The sequence below is a fragment of the Patella vulgata genome, chromosome 5, assembly GCF_932274485.2.
Source record: "Patella vulgata chromosome 5, xgPatVulg1.2, whole genome shotgun sequence".
NCBI classification, from domain to species: Eukaryota; Metazoa; Mollusca; class Gastropoda; family Patellidae; genus Patella; species Patella vulgata.
In genome coordinates, this window is record NC_065883.2 from 34,090,732 (window position 1) to 34,112,249 (window position 21,518).

The 21,518-nt window shown below is 34.2% G+C and overlaps 1 protein-coding gene across 1 annotated transcript in view; it reads left to right on the forward strand.

Annotated features, from left to right (window-relative positions):
* LOC126821259 (kelch-like protein diablo) overlaps positions 1 to 21,275 on the forward strand; it is a 35,705-nt gene extending 14,430 nt beyond the window's left edge. Inside the window, exons 4-6 of the mRNA XM_050549653.1 lie at positions 18,471 to 18,589; positions 19,052 to 19,207; positions 20,086 to 21,275. Coding sequence (XP_050405610.1) covers positions 18,471 to 18,589; positions 19,052 to 19,207; positions 20,086 to 20,306 — 496 coding nt within the window. The 3' untranslated portion in view covers positions 20,307 to 21,275. The remainder of the gene's footprint in view (positions 1 to 18,470; positions 18,590 to 19,051; positions 19,208 to 20,085) is intronic.
* Positions 21,276 to 21,518: the final 243 nt, after the last annotated feature.

A 21,518-nucleotide genomic window follows, 5' to 3' on the forward strand; every position in this document is an offset into this window, starting at 1 on the left:
GCTCCAAATACAAATGTTAGGGGGGGGGGGCTTTAGACCCTCCAATAATATTGGCTAATTAAAACACGATGGGATAGAGTTTTTCTAACATTCTATGACAGGGTCTAAAGCCCTGCAATGGAAGGTTTCATGCGTACCAAAGTGACACTCATCCAAGAACTTTTGATCCTCAACACATAGTTTTATTTTTATCTCATGAATCTGACAAAAAGTGTCCCCTCTGGGAGGTCCACAAACTTCATTTATATTTCACATTTTGCGTAAAAGGCATTTGGCATAACTCTAGAACGGAAGGTACGATGCGTACCAAACTTGAACTCACCCAACACTCGTTTTAAGTTTCATGGAAATCGGATAAAAATTGTTACAACCTTGGTATTAAATACTTTTACACTATTTTCGTAAAGGGGAGCGGCCATTTGACGGGAAGTTTCGGTCTGATTTTCAGGAAATTCGGACTTAACCATAATTATTGTGTAACGGTGATATATTTGAACGATTTTGAAAATAAGATAAAAATTTCCACCCCTAGAGGATCCACAAGTTAAAAACGTGATTTTTCGTACAATCACGGTCTATATTCCAGAAAGTTACTACCCGATAACCGCTAATCGGAAATAAATTGTGACCGCAAGATGGTCCAGAACAGGCGATCTTCGGTTGCACGGATTTGATTTCCGAACTCTAGTCGAACTATCTTCAAGCGAATGACATTTAGTTCAACCTCTGTTCGTGGCCAGTCGTACCATGCGATAGAGCACGGTCGGGATAGTTTTAAGGATGGCTGAAAAGGCTGATACTTTAGAGGGGTAAATTCTCTCTTCCGATATAACAGACTTCGAATGATTCTTCAATTCTTTAATATACCGGAACATAAATATGCATATATCGTCATACAGTACTGATAGGCCAGTTACTGCACTTAGTAAGGGATCCTAACTAGTCACTGCCTTCAATGCACATGTACAAATTTTGTAATATTTAAGGAAAATTTAGCTAAAAAGTAAATGTTGTAATTAAAACTGACATGTCGATAGATGAACAATGCATAAAGGATTAAACAATATAATAAATCAACAAAAACAATAGATGGGATTAACGTCGTTACCAATGACGGCTTGAAAAGTGGTGACAGGTTAACGACTTACTAGGAAGTTGACCTTAAAGACGTGGTTAATTTAAGAAGCATTAATTATATTAGCGATAGCAGATTATCACACCATTATAATACGTGTGTAGATTTGTCTGAAAAATATAAAATTGCCGCTTGCCAATGCGTTATTTACACCATGGACCGTATTTCAGGGTCCATGGTAACATCCGAAAGTTAGAGAATGAGGGTTAGGCTATAGATATTAACAATTTTGATTTTTATTCGAGGTTTCTTGATGAATTTGACAGATTAAGATCTTCTTATTCAAATATATATAGAGGCCCACGACAAAAAAACTTTGTAAGAAAATGTTTTAAAAGCATTACTTCATCCCCATCCAGAAGCAATTCTTGATTGGGGGGGGGGGGGGGGGCTACCATCCTAGGTCCATATGCGAGGGTCCAGGGGCCGCCTAGGCCCGGAAGCCCTTGGGGATGTAGATCGTCGGAGACGCTTTCTAAGCGATTTCTGGCTAATAAAATTACTCGGCAATGAAGTGAAATTTTATTTCATATCTATGGTGGTTTAATCCTGTGGTGCTGAACTTGACAAATATATGCATAATGCATGATGAAACTTACAATCTACGTTTAATACCGAAAGATCTCTGTTCCTTTCGATATTGGCGAATATATAGGACCGTCACTTCCTGGATTATGGCCCCTGATTTTACGAACCGTGGACCCAGTAGAAGTAACAGTTTTTATTTGATTGCAAAAAAACATTCAATTATAGCAGGTTAAATTTTTTTATCCGAAATTGACGAGACTTGAACTATAGGTCTATCTCCCAAAGATCTCGGTTTCTTTCGAAATTGGCATGTATTGGACCGTAACGTCATGGATTATGACCTCTGATTGTACGAAAAATGACATTTTTAGCTTATGGACACTCTAGAGGTCACAATTTTCATCCAATTTTGATGAAACTTGAAATGTATGTTTGGTTCCTTTCCATATTCGCGCATATCTGATTGTAACTTTCTGGATTATAGCCCCTGATTGTACGAAAAATCGAGTTTTTAGCTTGTGGTCCCTCTAGAGGTTACAATTTTCATCCAATTGAAAAGGCATTCGAATATATCACCGGTACACCATAATTACGGTTGAGTTCACATTTTCTGAAAATCAGACCGAGTTGGCCGACAAAATGGCCGCTCCCCTAAAAGCATATAATATTCAGTTTAGATCTGAATATTAAGGCCACCTGCAGATTTCGCCAATGTCACGAGATGTAAACGGGGCTAGCGCAAACCCTAACCAAAGATCTAGCCCTTACCCTAACTCACAATCCTCTGCAACAATCACTTGCCGTAACCCTGTTTACATGTCGTGACCTTGACGAAATCTGCTAGTAGCTTTAACATTAGGATCTGATCGTAATACCCAGGTTGTAGACCATCCAGCGGTTCGAATTTTTTATCCAATTTTGATGAAATTTAAAATATATATTTATACCCCAAAGATCTGGGTTTCTTCGATATTGGCTCCTATTGAACCGTAACTTTCTGGATTCTGATCCCCTGATTGTAGGAAATATCATGTTTTTAGCTTACGGGCCCTCTAGAGGTCATAATTTGTATCTTATTTTCAAAACTATTACACAATAATTATTTCCGCAAAATCGGACCGAAACTTCCCCGTCAAATAGCCAGTCCCCTTTTCGAAAATAGTATAATAAAATAGTAATACCCAGGTTGTGGACCATCTAGAGGTCACAATTTTTATCCGATTTAGATGAAACTTAAAAAGAGTATCACTAGTTCATGGATGGGTTTTATTTGCTTGCGCATCTGCTCCTGCTTTTTACACAAAATGTTAAATATGAATGAAGTTTGTTTACTATGAACTTCAACCGTGTATTAAGGATCAAAAGTTCTTGGATCAGTTCGACTTTGGTAGCACCAGACCTTACATTCTAGAGCTATAGCCCCTGATTTTCACGCAAAATCTGAAATATGTACGGATTTTGTAGGCACTCCAGGTGTGTGTGTGGGGGGGGGGGGGGGCTACCATTGTTGTCCCATTCTGATGAACCTTAAATATGTTAACACTGGGAACAGTATAGAGCATAGCAGGGTTTTCTTCTCACTTCTATTCACTTCTATGTTAAATTCAAGCCTTTTTGTTTTTAATAGCATAGTTACTTGCGTGCAACAACCTGGAGAAAAGGGTACTTGCGCCCCCCCCCCCCTACTCCGCCGGGCCTGCCATCGTCAAAAATATAGTTTTAGAAATGAGTAAATAGCAGAAAATATAGCATAGCTATATATAGCTATAGCTATATATATAGCTATTCATATTGAATAGCCAATGGTTTGGGCCATTTGCGTTCGGGTGCTGGTTTAGATTGTAGTCAGAACCACAGTTTACATCCGAAGGTCGCCCTGGGTATTATATGCTTTTACATTATTTGTGTAAAGGGAAGCGGCCATTTGAACTTTGAATTTCTACTCAGCCGTAATGGTGTAACTGTGATATGTGAACGGTTTTTACAATCAATAAAAAGTGTGACCTCTAGAGGGCCCACAAGCTAAAAATATGAGTTTTCGTACAATCAGGAGCCATAATCCAAGTTACGGTTATAAACATACGTTGTAAGTTTCATCAAAATTTGATAAAAATTGTCACCCTGCACGTTTCAAGTCAGTAGCTTGAAGCGTATATATGGTATTAGTGTCAGTGGCTTGTGGCACGAAGTAACAGTATATTGTCGCATACATAATATATTATGTCAACGCTTGGGCGACATAATATATTGTGTTGACGCTCCAAGCGTGTTAGCATATTAGACCTGTAGACTCAGTGGAATGTACGCGTCATCAGAGCGGATCCAGGGGTTGGACCATGGGGACCGGTCCACCCCCTTAACAATAGAAAGTGTCCCTGTAAATAAAAGAGGGCATCCTTATCAGAAAAAGGGCACCTGTGATGTCAGAATTTCAAAAAAGGGCACTTTTCTTTCGGATTAGGGTTAGGGTTAGGGTTAGGGTTAGGACACAGAAAAGAGAGAAAAAACAGAAAAGAAAAAAACAATCGAAACTTACCGATTCCATGATGGAAAATACCGCCAAAATATGTCTCCAAAGCATTCATTGGTTATCAAAGCGCCAATTAAATCTATCGTTGCAAGTTCATGCCTAGTCACCTCCATCCTAGTTCCAAGCGTTGACATAATATATTATATCGCCCAAGCGTTGACATAATATATTATGTATGCGACAATATACTGTTACTTCGTGCCACAGGCCACTGACACTAATACCATATATACGCTTCAAGCTACTGACTTGAAACGTATCGCCTGAAATTGTTACCTCTAGAGTGTCCACAATCTTGGTAATATTATGTATATATATGTCCAGTTCAGCATCACAGGAAATCACCATCGACTGCAGTGCTTTCGTGGTAAGGGATTTAAAAAAACATAAAAACGCCATTGCTGAGTAATTTTACTAGCCAGAAATCGCTCAGAAAGCGTCCCCGACGATCTAGACCCCTGTGATCTTCCGGGTCTAAGGCGGTCCCTGGACCTTCGACTAAAGTCTTAGAATGGTAGCCCCACCACCACCACCACCAAAATCAAGAATTGCTTCCGCCGGCCCTGATTTTTTAAATGTCTTCTTTAACAATAAAACAATAAATTCAATCTTATCCTTTCAATATGTCTTATACTGACCAGGTTTAGGCATCCGCCATGTTAAAAATACTCTAGAAATATGCTCTAGGTTCAGTTCAGACATTTTGTGAGATTATGTGCTAGTCGAGGAAAAACTGTTTATGACATTTTGATTTGAAGGTAAAGCTGGTATACAAAATATTAGCATGTGCCTTTGACTTTAGGCATTAGCTCCAATCAACGGCTAAACAATCCAAGCCGACAGACCTCGTGTGTCCTTTAAAAATGCGCACTTACGCATCGCATGACTCGAAAATATGCTGTACATGATTTATTTTATTTATATAAACAAAGCTTATGTAATACTTAATACGTCATCAAAGTCTTCTGAAACGTTATAGATGTATTGGTTATAAATTGTACTCGAGGGAAGCAAAACCAAAGGTTTGTTTAAAGTTGAACTGATATGTGTTGCGAACTAATGTGTTAAGACTGTCATGTCGCGATGATGTATCGGTCTCCAGATACCCCAACGTCTCCCTCGTTTCTCCTTTAATGTCATATAACACAAGTTGATTTCTGGTTCCAATGCGAAGGGAATAAAAAGCTGAAATCCCGAACTTGACCCGACATTATAACTTTTGTGAGTCATGGCAGGACTTGTTTCTTCAAAGAAAGAAGCCTCGGAGACATCTGTTTGTACATGATTCTGTTGTTTTTGGGGGTCTTTTGTCACTTTTTATTCACAGTTATAATGCAGTCTCAGTGCATTGGAATGCAGGAATCACGATGGATACAGGAGCTAATCATCGTGTTTTTCTATAGGCTAAATTTTTCTTTACCAACCACGTTTATTTTGTAATTGAAACAATTTTGTTTAAGTTCAGAGACAAAACCGAAAATTTTTAAATAAAAAATCGGTATACATATAGATTTGTAAGAGTAAAGTTTGTCAAACTTGTTTTAATGGTTCAACCTTTTATTGTTTATACAATCAATTCATCATAATTTGTAACACTAAAAAATATAAATCGGTTAAATATTATGCGCAATTAATTTTTAAAAAATGATAATGGTGCAATCATGTGAGAGCCCACATTATGATCTAAAACTGTCGCATTGCGTTCCAAATTTCCATATTCATCTTATCTGTTAGTCTTAAACCCGCATGGTAGAGAAAACTGGCACCGAAAAATATTGTTTTCCTTTGATTACTTTAATAATGTTAGAAAAACCTGTATGATTATATCATATTGTTCTTGTCAATCTTATCACTTCATATCAGTTGTCAAATAATTATTATAATAGTTGTCATTTTACGACAGAGATGCGATTTACATAATTTATTTAGCCCACTGTCGCCATATCTGTTTGACTAAAGTTGATTTGCCATGGTCGAACTAAATTAGTTTTTAATTTTTTTGTTTAAAAAAAAAGAACACATAACAAAGGCGATTGTTACACGTGACAAAAGAGCTGGTAACATATTTCTAGTCGATGCATGTATGGCTATGTGTCATAGCAGACAACCCCTAGTTAACTTAGCCCCGGGGATAATGACAGGCCAGTATAATTAATTTGGCGGAAAAAATCCTTTGTCTCCAAAAAATTGTTGACCAGCACTTGCAAGAGGCGGATGAATCAGATATTGGTCAGAGAGATTCTGATAGCATCCTATTCTTTCCGTGGTCTTTTATTCTTTTTGCTATTCTGCGTGTTCTCCCTGGCATCACTGTGTAATTTTCGACGAACAAAGAGTCCTGGCATATCATTTCTGATAAAACGACATTATGCTCGTTATTGAGTGACAATTGAATTGGTTATTTAATTGTTGAATTCCTTCAGTCGAGGAGATTGCTTCTCTAACCATCTGGACCCAATAGCTGAACAGGAACATGATACAACTAATCGAGTACATCTTTAATGACGTCATTCATGCGTATAAAATCATTAATCATGCATGTTTTCATCTTATTTTTTATCGTGAAAAAAAAGTACACAGACACATCTGTAAAGGGCCTTTCTTCGATTTGCTCTATTTGCAATTCGCGTAACCTGAAGAGGGAAAAAACAATTTCCTATTGAAATTATGCGTCATGAAAAACGACAAGTTTTCATAACAGCATGCATGGGAATTCGTAACAAGATGATGTAATATCCTGCCTAAGACTTTTTCTGCCCTTGAAGTTTCACAGGGGTTTGGTGGGTATAACGTGGTACGGATTCCATTGTTCAATATCTAAAGTTAGATTTTAGAAGTTTACATACCAATTGGTCCATATGGAACAAATTACTTAATGGTCTAGTGTCGAACTTTAGACCTTTCAGTATTCTGACTATCAGATTATCATACTACTAGGCTGTCTGATTATCAAATTATTATACTACAAGGCTGTCAGGCTATCAGATTATTATACTACAAGGCTGTCGGGCTATCAAATTATTATACTACAAGGCTGTCGGGCTATCAGATTATCATACTACTGGGCAGCTGGACTATCAGATTATCATACTACTAGGCAGTTGGGCTATCAAATTATCATACTACTAGGCAGTTGGACCTTCAAATTATCATACTACTAGGCTGTTGGGCTATCGGATAAGCGTATTACTAGGAGCTGTCGGACTATCAGATTATCGTATTACTATATAGGCTGTCGAACTGTCATATTATCGTACTACAAGGCTGTCGGACTATCAGGTAGCCAAACTTGTAGTTCAATCAGTTAATTAGCCTTTAAGAAACTAATTATCTTTCATCATTCAGCAGACAAGATATTTATATAATCAAGACGACACAATCTATCGTTTCATTTGGACTTCCTCTTGTCCACCAAATTCCATACATACATGCGTCTCAATGCAACAATACTGGTTGTTTGACCGTCACACTGGAAGATTTTTATAAAATATTTGATTATTTATCGGTTTAAATACGTTTGTTATTAACACTTATAATTCGACTATAATACAGTATAATATGATATAATAGACACATGGAATCCGTCTATGATACAGTATACAATATAATATAATAGACATGCAGAATTTCGTCTATGATACAGTACAATATAATATAATAGACATGCAGAATAAGTCTATGAAACAGTACAATATAATATAATAGACACACAGAATCCGTCTATGATAAAGTACATTAATATAATAGACACACAGAATCCGTCGATGGTGCAGTACAATATAATATAATAGACATGCAGAATCCGTCTGTGATACAGTACAATATAATATAATAGACATGCAGAATCCGTCTGTGATACAGTGCGGTAAAATAATTTAATAGACACGGTTATAGATCATGGCGAAGGCCTAGATACTTTCATTGTGTATTTGTCTACTATAAGAAAATGTACGTTACGACACGCATCCTTTCTAAAGCACCACTGAAGTGTTTGTGAAATAGGTTTATTTAACGTCCGCTTCCTTCATGGAAACTAAATGGATCTACATATAATAATATCATTCAAATGAATTTCAGATTTCAATGCTCTTAAGACCGATACCATGACAGTTTATCACCCTAAGACGGATCTGAAATGAAACAGGGTTTAACTACTTATATTTGTGCATAAAATCTAGACCTATATATAACTTGGAAACGTTGATAGAGTACGCTTCGAAACGTTGCCTAAATATATTAGAAGCTGATTTCCATAAGTATGTCTTTTTTTATGTATCACGTTATACATGTAATTGATAACAATCGAAATAATAATATATGGTTAATAACAATCGCTTATGACGCTTTCGTTGTTTTTTCCACATCGGCAGTGCACTATAATAACATTAAAATGTACTGAAAATAATTCTAATTCTCTTTATTTTAATTATCAGTATTAATTTTTATAGGAACAGCCGTTTGTTTCGTTCAGATTACTAAAACAATGCTTCAGCAATCTTTGTCATAAAAAAATGAGTGTCATAGTGACTCACCCAATGTTAAAAGTTTGTGAGTTCAGTGGGTCAGGGATTTTCGGCCATGACTCGATTTGTCACAGAACTAACGTTTTTGTCGGAATTTCGCTCAGCATATCAAAATACTAATCACTGAAGACAAAGAGGATTCAAAAAGAAAGCTTGGGTTGTTAACAGAAATAAAATATTCACATAATTCTCTAATGATTCATAAAATATTTCTTTTATTTGTGTATTTATTTGTGTTGGGGTAGCAGTCATATACGGCTGAAAGTTTCGCTCAAATTTTCTCCAAATCGAAAGAAACTTTCTTTTTTCTTTTAAATTAAATACGAACCAAAGAAAATGTTAAGTTGAACAACATTTTGTATTAGATTTCTGTTGCATGTTTTACCTTTACATTTTTCTATAAATAGATAGATGGAAAATCTTGTTCAAGTTCCTTGCTTCTTTTCGTATTTAATAAATGGTTTATAATGTAAAACCAACATATATTTGGTGATTAAAAATGCTTTAATGCTTGTGCGTTTTGAATTATTTTTTTATGATCATTTTATTGATATGTCGTATTATTGATATCACGAGTGTTTCATTAATTTGTTATTTTTGAAATCAGCGCATAAACTATGACAATCACCATGGAGGGAAATTGTCATTTAATTTAACTAAATTTCTTTCAAGTACAAATTGATTATTTAACAGTTTGGATATTAGTCATGAATCTACTGAATTAATCATGAAAGTAAATTATGTTTGATAAAAAAAAACCCTGATTAACATCGTACAGGTTAATTAGGAAGTCACACAATACCTGTCGAATGTTATATTTTTCACAGTAAGGGCTGTTGAAATTGGATCCGAATACTGATTTTAAATTTTTACATGACCTTACATTTTACAGAACACCCTTTTATCGTTAACTTTGATCGTATTATGTTGAATAATAAAGTAAAACGTGATTAATTTCTTACACTGAATAGATTTATCTTTCTTTTAAACTTGCGGGTTTGGATTGAGACTGCGTGAATAAATATAAAATCATTAATTAAAATAATATTACTCGAATTGTGATCAATTATACTGACTCAGAATTTGTGTAAATTTACTGGAAGCTCTAAAATAGGTTGGGGTTTTTTTAGTTGTTGTTTCGTTTCGATTTTTTCGCTTTCTTTTATTTTGATTTTTTTTTTTATTTTTATTTTTTTTTTTTTTTTTTTTTGTTTATTTGAATTATATTCGGGAAATATTGAATATGATTCAAGAAATTGATCAATAATTATTACCCAGAGGTGCTTTGTTAACTTTTAGTTTTTAGAATAATATTATAGACAATGCAGACACCTTTTCATAATTCTATAATTAGGGCAATGAGTAGGTCAAGCTAGTAACTGTGGGCTCAATCCTCTGTAACAAAATTATGATAAGATCAGCTTTCATTGGCTAAAATCACTGTCCTCAGTTCCTTCGGGCGAAGTTTGACTAATTCTCAGATCATTGGTTCACGTCTCGTCAGACTGAAATATTCACCCTATCCAACGAACTTGTTCCCTAAGGCCAGGATTACACGTACGTCCTGATAATAATCATATACGACGTTAGCCTAATCACTTTCTGTTTTACGGATTATTTTTTCATCGGAATCTAGTTGATCCCATTCACGCAATCAAATGCAGAGAGATTTAACTGAATTACAGCCAATGAATATGACTATTATATCCACAGGGAATGAGATTTATGAGTCACGGTATCGTTGTTTTCTAGCAGACTAAATCAAAAACCTAGAAGTCATTAAACTAACTGACCATTTCAATATTGTTCAATCTGAGATCTGTTTTTCTGTTGACCTTTGTTACTCCACTGTTCAGATTGGTCATATTTGCTTCATCAATTAATATGGCTGATAGTTCTACAGAAAAGGGGTAACCATGAACAAATTTATTTGTTAAATATATATGAAAATGTGACGAAATTAATAATATTGATTATTTATGAATTTTAGAGTGGCTCATTTCAAAGACGTTGTCAGTAACGTGAACGAAAAAGTAGATATTCGTTGAATTTTAGTTTCAAAAATCTAGATTTTATATTATTCTAATTCAATATTTATTTCTTCAAAACTTCACGGCACGTGTATATGAATGGGCTGATTTGTAAAAAAAAAGATAGTAAACTTATTATTACTCTATTTATCTAAGATACATAAAGATGGCGGTGTGAAATAATCCTAAACCAATGTAAAAATAAAATGGCTATAACTCAATTAGAATTTTGATTTTGTTCTTAACTCTATATCTAATTTTTATTCTGCATATTGAGACTTTTTGTGTCTAAGGATCATTTGTGTGGTGATCATAATAGTTGCTATAATTGAGTCAATCTAAACCCTAGTCATAACATTTTATAGCTATGACACCTATATGACATTATTATAAGTTAATCATTTCTAATGAAGAACATACATATTATTAAATACAAGATTGAATATAATTCCAATGATTTCTTTTATAAAAATTTAAACTATCTACACGTATTCTCATTTCCGAAATTTATCACTGATGACTTTAAGTTGGTTAAAAATATCTTCCATTTTTTTTTAATCTATATTTTATTAAATTGAAGAAAAATAACAGTAAACAAATTAGGGAGAGTTGATTAATTATTTGAAATTATTTATGTTTTTATATACACGTACATGTATTTACAGATTAAGAGATAAGCGATTAGTATGATTCAAATCTGACTCAAAAAGTGGGAATGACTATTGGTTCATGGTTGTAGTATACACTAATCACCACCATGATTAAACATGTGTAACTGGTAATATGACTAGGGTTCAATATGACAAGTTCTTATTTCACTTTGAATTCCATAGCAATGAGAAGAATGTGGCGCAAGCCCTACTTGAAGTCACATTTTATTAGTTTGATTCTATTTATTTATAAATATGGCAATAACTATAAGAGAGACTCGGTAAAATACAAACAGGTTAGATGTGTAGCTAAGGACTCTCGAATACTCCATATAATTCCACAATTCTAATCATTTTTGTTTTTGCATCGAATTGATTGCGATTAGTTGACATTGTTTTAATTGTGTGTCCAATCCGGTTACTTGGACCATGACTAATGAAGCGACCCCAATATGACCCTTATCAGTAGTCGCATGAGTCACAAGCAGAAGACTAACTTTTAAACAATGTAAATTTTATTACCGACAATTTACTGATATCAATTAAGAGAAAACTGGCCCTTGATCAGTGAAGTGAAAAGAATTTGTGGTGAAAGCGATCGAGGGGAGATGTTTCAGCAAGTTTGGAAACAAGCGACTGATTTATTAGATTTTATCCTAGTGTTTTCTGCCAGCTCTATTGAGCCTCATGCTGTCCGTGTTATTGAGTTCAATATTGATATGACATTAAAGAGAGTTTACCCTTGGTAATGCGACCACCATGACAAGTTGATTCCTATATTGACAGTAGATTTTTACTAATTACTCTATGATTAGCCTAGTCAGAGGTAAATCTCCACTGAGACAAACATAAGACGTTAATAAGACCAAACCTTCTCAGACTTTACAACAGATATTAATGCTTCCATGATCAACACAATTTAATTTACTCTGGTTGTAGATTAATTTAGTAGTAAATTTAATAGTTTGCAGGGCTATTTAGGTCAAATAAAGATTTGAATTGGTTTGGTCAGATGATACAACAAAATCTAAACGATTAAATGTTCGCTTGGAAATGTTAAGCGGAAGATAGTTTTTAGTTCATTTACTAATTTTAGTTACAATAAAGGGGCATTGTGTAAGATTAGATAAAGAGCTGACAGTTCTCGCTATAATAGTTAAAAATAGATAATGAAAACAGAATATGCTGAAAATTACAGTCAAATTGCTTCACTCTGAACCGAGATATGAGCGATTCAATTTTAGGTTCGTCATTACTAACGTTGGTACGATAATAAATTCTCGATTATCCATTTTTACATTAAATTATCCATCACAAAATGTATTCAAATCCACTAAATGTCGAATGCTAACGATGGCATCCAGAGTTAATTATGGTCTGGATAAGTTAATTAATGTCTAATTAATAATTTAGATAACATTTCAGACATATAGCAAGACGTGCAATAGGTGAAAAAATAAAATAATAGTTAGATATGCACATTGCGTTGAAGTGAATTTCAAGTGTACAAATTAACAGACAATTTTAATATAAAAAAAACCATCAAACAGAACATTTCGAAAGCATCTTTTTAAAAAATTAGAGCGTTTTTACATGTTCTAAATTACTTCTTACAGGCAAGATTTCTTTAAGAGGAGAGATTAAAAAATAATTAACCAAATTCTCAAAATTTTCAACAAATACAACGCTATGTATGATGTCTTCATCAGACAATTCAAATCCAGATTTTAAAAGAAAACAATTATAAACTTATGTAAATATAATATTCTGGTGTCACAGTCGAACTATAAATTTTGAATGTAACGTCATAGATTAGTATTAAGAGAAAATGAATACGTAATATTTTATATGGAAACGACATGTGACACCATGTCTTGGTGCAGTAAATCTTGTCACAGTGTAATCTAAAAACTTTGTCCAAGATTTTCAATAGGAAATACTTCATGTTGAATAATTACTAATGTGTCGTAATTAACCATAGCTTTCAAAGACAATTAATAAGATGGCGGATTTCATTATCATCCGAGTAGCCAACTCTCTAAAATCTTCATTTACACTCAAATAAAATTAGGAATCCAATGATAACGAGATTCAAATGGGAAATAATTGTTCAGTCCAATTCTTGAGAAGAAATGAAACAAGGAAATTCGGGGACGTGATTTAAAATTAGAATTAACAGTAATAATATTTATATTATCTTCGCCCGAATTGTCCAGAATGAAAATTTTATGGTTAATGAGAACAACTTTTGGCCCGGTTTTGATGGTAATCACACAAGCGTTAAATGATCGGCAGAGAGTGGGGTGGAGCATATGACTCACAGCGAATTAATCGCGCGCCATGACTGGAGGGGCACAAGGATGTCTTCTTAGACCAGTATTGTTTCAAACAATGACAAAAAAATCGCATGTTTTAGTTTTTGTAAAGGGTACAGATTTGGCCACACAGAATGAGTCACTTGTCAAATAATGCAAATTAAATTTGAGCAGATTGGATTTTATTAAAATTGAAGGTCCCGGTATATTTTGGGGGAATGATTAGAAACAAATTGTTAATTAATTCTGAAATGAACGAAATTGAAAAGAAACTTGTGATAGAAAGATAACCTTGAAGCCGGTTATTTCTTTATTGTGCGTAAAAACTACACAGAGAGTACAATAGAAGTGTTCCCTGTCTCCCGCAAATTTCATGTAATTTTTGTCCAGTCTGTTTTAAACAAACTTTGATAACCCACGAAGTCATTAACACATTCAACTTTCAAACATTTGAAATTGATATGTGATCTCTTTTTTTGTAAATAGTCTTGTTGGAGTTGGTTATAAGCTTATTAAAAGTAATTTCAGAAGACAAAGTCATAATATGGTTCATTAAAATATGGCATGAAATCAGAAAAGTCAAATTTAATAATGATATAATAGGATAAGAGAAAGGCGAGCGCGTGATCGGTGGTCAATATGGGTATTACACTTTAAGACAATGTAAAGGTTCTTTTATTGATACTTTCAATGTTAAATTCCAGTATCAAGGTTAAAAGTGTAGATTGCAAAAAATACATTGTATAATACATGTTTAATAGATTTCGGTTTAAAAATAATTGCTAAAGCAAGAAGCGCATAATGGCGAACATAAATTCGATTAATCTACCTAAACAATGCCAATTTTACAAGTGAGAAAATGAAATAATGAATAATACATAAACAACTAAGATTGATACAATCATCGGCCCGATTGCATTATAGTAACATTGTCCAGTTTCTTTGTTAGAACAAAGGATCGATAACTCTTGATAATGACGAGCCATTGATCACACATTTCGATATCTCTTCCATTACAGATAATTGATGTAAGGGAGCTGGGGGGGGGGGGTCTCGTGGGTCCGCCTCAGAGAAAATTTGTGGCGCGTATCTAATATAACGTAACGTCAATTTCAGCAGCTATACCACCCCAAGTAGCAAAAGGCTCGAATTTATACGTTCAATAGAAAGATAATAATAAGCTAATTGTTTATATCGTTACTAACTCCGAAACATTAACGGCTTTCACGCGTTTCTATAGTTTCGTTAAATAATCAGGAAGAATATTTTTCTATTGCACCTGTTAAATAACTTACATTTAACCGAATTATTGACCTTTATCTACTGAGAAGAAGTTTATGTTTATGACAGAACAATAATCTGATCTACTTGTAAATTTGAAATTTAAACAGCTGTATAAAAGCAATTTATTGACAAAATTGTCGAAACTTTGCGAAAAATCACCTCAAATCGAAAATTATATAGATTAGCGATAGCGCAGCTTTGCATGAACAATCATCTTAATCCACAATTCAACAGTAACAAGTATTTAGATTTTATTTATGAATTTATATTCATTTTAGAAGGACCTTTCTTCATCGCCTCAACAAATATTAAAACAGTGATATCCTCTTGTTATATTAATATTAATTAATATTTTTCTAATTTATTTTTTATTTGTGCACAATATGTGAATTATTGTGCTTTAGTCAGTTTTTATTTAAAATGATAATTGTTGAAGGTTGTTCGTGATAGAAAATAATGAATAACGATTATACCTAAAGTCCCATATCTGTGTAAAACATTCAACTGTTTATCATAATATGCTATCAAATTCTTTTTAAGTGTTTTATAGTAAATGATCATAATGATTCTGGTCGTATTTATAATTCCATATAATTACATCAAAATTCTGACAAAACCCTTCCCGAGAATTGGTAACTTCTGAAGTTTTCTAAAAAAATTACAAATCTCATTATATAGGACATACTCTGTATATTTTAGAAATTTGATACCAGTTGAGTGGGTTTAATGGAAATGTCACAATTATAATGATTTATGAATAATGCTAGACCAGGAGCCTCATTCAACAGAGCCTAAATAACATGTATTTTAAGAATGCGGCCCTTTCATTGACCAAGAGCTAAGGTTTGTGCTACTTAAATGAGCAATCAATATTCTTATAATGATTTAGTTTAAGTTTTCATGAAAAGGATCGCATCACTCACATAATTACGGCCTCTGAAGCAAAAATAAATATTCATTGAAATTGTTATTGTTCAGTGCGTCTATCTGCGGACGAGACGTAGACTTAAGACATAGCCTCAGTTTTTATCTGCCTTTTTTTTTTATAGAACTACTTCACAAATACCACAAGAAATCTTTATTCAATCACGAGACTGTATGCATTTGAACTGAAAAATGTCTTCGTTCTGTACACTGCGCTTAAACTTTTACTTACCCCCGCATATAGATCACCCACCCATCAAAGAAGAAATAAATAAATCAATAGTTGGTCTAATGGATATTGAAAGTTAATCTTCACATCATTAACAGTCGAAAATCCACGCCTTATATAATAACCGAACGACAATTTTAATGTCTTTTGTAAAAATTTCATGAATTTAGGATTAAAATGGGTTGTTATTCTACTACTAAAGCGATCTTGACTGTGAGATTTATGGCGGATATTCTTCTAAACATAACGGTCTCTTCTGAAGCCAACAGATTAAACAATGTAAGCAATTTTTAGAATTAAATAAGGACCAAGTCTGGATTAAAAGTAATTTTTGGAACGTGAAAAACGCGAATTGGGAAGAGGAAGAATTTCTAATTGATTAGCAGCATTGTGAAGGGATTTAAAAGAGATTAAGTGCGCGGACGGTAAACTGATCAAAATATGACTTGTAATTGCCTGATCATGAGGAAGGTGACTCATATCTCAGACATTGTTCCGCGTGTCATTGCAGGAGGCGATGCCATGCAAAGGAGGCATCGGAATGTCTCACTAATTGTACAACGGTCGGCGTTACTCTGGGATTTAATTTCCCATATGTTTTGTGTAATTGTGGTGTGTATCTGTTAAAGTAGTGATAAACCCTCGCCTCACGTTATAAAACAAATAGCCGTCGTGTAGAAAATTACTAATCTCTTTATCACATGAGTCACTTGAAGTCCACTTTAAATCTTTTTACTGCTGTTGAAAACAACAATATTTATGACTTTGCTTCAAGTTATTGTTTTCTGAAAAGAAAAGGAATCGGTGAAAAATGTTATTTTTTTTCTCTTGATAAACGAGCAACATGTTTCTATAAAATTCTAGAATGTGCTTTATTCCCAAACTGCCGTAAAATGAACATTGCTAAAAAAAAAAAAATGGTATGATTTGAATTATATGACTTTGAGAAATGTGTTCGAAATAAATTAAATCAACAATGGACAACCCACGATCGATAATCATTTCCATTTTATGAAAAAAAATAACAACGATAGATAGACTTGAGCTCGAATTTTGTGATATAAATGAGTTATCCTTCACACGTTGACAGTCGGGTCTAAGAAATATAGATGGCGACGTGATGTTAATAGAAAGTAATATGAACTTTAGGAGGTCATTTCTCACTTTAGGATATGTGTATTTTGATACTTTTTAGACCAATATACCTTTTGGTAAAATATGCGTATTGAGTATGAAAGTCTATATTTCCTTTTAGTCTGGAATATTGTGTCTTTCAGTCTGATATCAATGTCAAAGACAAGGCAGGAACACTAACAAAAGTGACTTCAAATCATCATACTTTTCAACCCCCAACTTCTAGTTATTTCAATTCATTAGATGTAATTTAACGCAAACAGGAAAATGTTCTACTTGACCTATTAAAAACTCTACCCCAATTCCGTGTTTACGTATAATTAATGCAAATATTGAAGAAATTAGTAGCAATGGAAAAGATTTTTTTTAAGAATCCAGTATAGCCAACGTTTGAGATTGGTTTTGGCACATTAATAATGTGTAGACGATCATTTGTGAAGCTCCGACGTGGTTTCCCCTTGTCAGTGGTGCAGAACGGAGGGTCTGACAAGGACAGCTGTGTAGTCCTTCGGATGAGACAAAAAACCGAGGTCCCGTGTATACATTGGAATGCACGTAAAAGATCCCTTGGCAGTTGGAATTCGATATAAGAGTAGGCGATAGTGCCGCTGCCCGGGCAAAATTTCCCTCATAGCACACTGTATGGCGTATGCCCGTCTTCATTAGCCCAGTATAGGAGCAGAACAGTAGGACGTTAAACCCCATTTCATTTCATTTCATTTCATTTGTGAAGCCAGTTGAATGAAAGTCATCAACTCAAACTAGTAAAGGGAGATAACAACTCTTTGTGTCTCGTCATATCTGGATGCAGACCACCATTAATTTCTCCATTGACTCTTATGTTAAATCAGTGTTGTTCTACATGCTGTCGCTCATTCCTTAAATTGCGTTGAGAACCCCCTTTACTCGTTGTATTCTTCCGCCTTAAAAGTCTCAATTTGACACCAAACAAAGCAGAAAATAGAAATTCAATTCTACACAAAAAGTCAATACAGAAAAGCATACAAAATGGCAGGAAAGGAGGGAGAAAAATATATCTTATAAAAATAGCCGGCACTACAATTTGTGACTACCGAGATATGGAAAATTAATGGTGGTCTGCCTCCATCTCCCGACCTTTGACACATAAAATGTATTTTCTCTATGTTATAATGAAAGGAATATAGTATAATATTGGTTTTGTTATAGGATGTATGATCCAGTAGAAAATACGTGGTGTGAACCGTTAGAAGGAATAGCACTACCACAAGAACGCGATAAACATAATATGGTGGCAGTAGGAATTACTAAAATATTTATATTAGGAGGTAATCTTCATTTTCTTCTATATCCCATTCTTATAGTGTTCATGTGGGTAATGGTAGCTCGTTGGTTAAGTTGCCTGCTCACTAACCATCTGTGATGTCTGGCCTGGTTTATCGCTGTTAATGGTGCAGAGCCTGGTAAGGAACAGTGTCTAGTCGTTCGGATGGGACAAACACCGGGGGTCCCATGTACATGGCCGTGTACATGTTGGCATGCACGAAAGAAACCATGATAGTTGAAATTCAATGAAGAGTAAGTGGATGCACGAATGTGTAGAAAAGGGGATTATTTAGCAGATCGTATACTAATATAGACTATTGATAGAACAATAGTTGGACGTTTTGTCACGTCTTAAGACGTCAACATTTTTTGTTGAGTTTGCCAATAATTATAACCTTTAAATATTACTATATATATTATTATACAATAAAATAATAATAATATTTATTTGATGTTTTGTACAGGCCGAGGTTTTGATAATGAAACTATATCAGAAAAAGATGAAAATCAAGTATCTAATTATAATATAGATGGTTTTGAGTTTTCTGATAAACCTGTTTGGGATAATGAACATCAAGATATGAAACATCCTAGAAGTAATGCCGCTGCCGTTAGACTAGGTAAAAGGACCCTTGACAGTTGGAACTCGAAACAAGAATAGGCCCCACTCCGCCCTAGTGCCACTGTCCGGCGAAATCCTCTCCCACAGTATACTGTTTTGCGTACGCCCGTCTTCATTATGTGTGTGAAATAGTTTTATTTAACGTCCACTTCCACCGAAGTTATATCGCAGACGTTACCCCAATCAGTACAGAAAAGCTGTCCAGTTAAATTATCTCCCACAGTATACTGTTTTGCGTACGCCCGACTTCATTATGTGTGTGAAATTGCTTTATTTAACGTCCGCTTCCACAGAGGTGATATCGCAGACATTACCCCAATCGGTATAGAAAAGTAATACGTTAAACCCCATTTCATTTCTTTTAATATTAAATGCATGTATTTATTTATGATCAACATCTCGTGGTTAGTTTAAATACAGCGATTTTGTATATGCAGAGTAGCCATTTAAGTTGTCCACAGTATTCAGATAGTATTCATTCTTCCTCATCATAATATTTCTTGTGTTTGATTGCTCCTTTCCCCAAGTCGAACGAAAATGTCTACTCGGTATGCACGTGATGACAACTTTATATTATTAATGGTAAAACTCCATTTTTTCTGTTTATAATATTTATTCTACAAAAATATACAATATAAAAATATCTGGATGATTGCGGGTATATATATGTTTGATCGGAGGTCAATCTTCCATTTGTCAGTGCACACTGCACAATTTGTTTATTCAAACATAGATTTGATTTAAATTATTAAAGGTAGAACTGTGTAAGTGATCAGAAAGAACCGCTCTAGTTATGTGTATGCCATCTTGATGATCAGAGGGGAAAAAATCCATTTATCCATATATAAATTATAACACGTATTTATATTAATAAAGGTAGAAACATCTGGATGATCGGAGGTAAAAGTTCGAGTAATGGAGAAGAAGTTAAAATGGTGGAATATTACGATACAAACAGACGGCGATGGAGTGAAGCGTTTCCTCTTAATGGTGGAAATTTAGCGAATCTAGAATATTGTATATTGAAAATACCAACTAAGAATAAAGAATTTGAGTGTATTGACAATTTAATGTATGATAAGTGGATATTATGGTGACAATAGTTTTAACAATATGTCCGTCACAAGTTAGTTGGAACATAAAACTTATTAAATCATGTATTAATTAAATAAGAAACAGGGTGGCATATGGATTCAAAAGGCTGATATTTTAATGTCTGCTTATATGTCTACTTATGTTACACTTGTAATTATAACTTCATTAGGTCAGTGTTTCCTCCTTAAACTCTCGCTCGCCTGTCTAACCTCGTGGGTTTTCTCCGGGTCCACCGGTTTCCTCCCACTGTTAAAGACCCCTACTCGCAAGCGAATTATTGAAATAAAATCGAACCATATGTTTGTCCCAAAATGACATAATTTGTGCCGAGTGGACGTTAAACTCTCTCTCGCACTATAATAGTTAAAAACTAGATAATGTAAAAGCAATTTGCTGAAAAGTTCATTCAAATTGATCCACTATGAACCAAGAACTAAGCGATTGAATTTTTCCGCATAGCCTCGGTCATCATTACTAAAAAAGTCAGTACGATAAACAGCATAGTCTCGATTATCGTGAATGAAAGTTATGCAGTAAATCGGCTCATAATCCACTAAAGATCGCAGGCTAGCGATATCATCTAGAGTTGAGTATGGTCTGGATAGGTTAATTAATGTCTAATTAATAATTTAGATAACATTTCAGGCCCAAAGAAAGACCTGCAATAGACAGATTTAGCTCTTGCATAATGTATGTTTAACATTTTTGATTTTGATTGTATGACATTTTGTGTAGTTGTTTGTAAAAGCAGAATATTACATATAAAATGTGCTGTAATGACCCCAAAACATAAATTTAATGAAATCTTTCTCGATAGCTTTAAAAGATGATGATTTGATACTGACTAGAGAATATGTGGAATGAAAAGGTGTGATGGGCTCATTTTATAATAGTTATATTGTACATTCAGAAAATTATTGTTACAATTATAATTGGTTAATTTGTTTTATTGAATTAAATATATAAATAACTTCCTATTTTGTTAACCAGAAGGTTTCTTGTGCTGGGACTCGTTTATAGAAGTCTACATACAGTTACATGTTGTATAAAATGCCTGATTTACATGAGTGTTCTTTGCGGAACGGCAGTCTTATGTTTCTCTTTGCCCAATTACAAATCTCGATGTGAAATAACCCCTGGCACCACTGGCATTTGCCCCCCCCCCCCCATTAATCTGGTCTGGCCTCTTTTTGCCCCCCCCCCCCCAAATAATT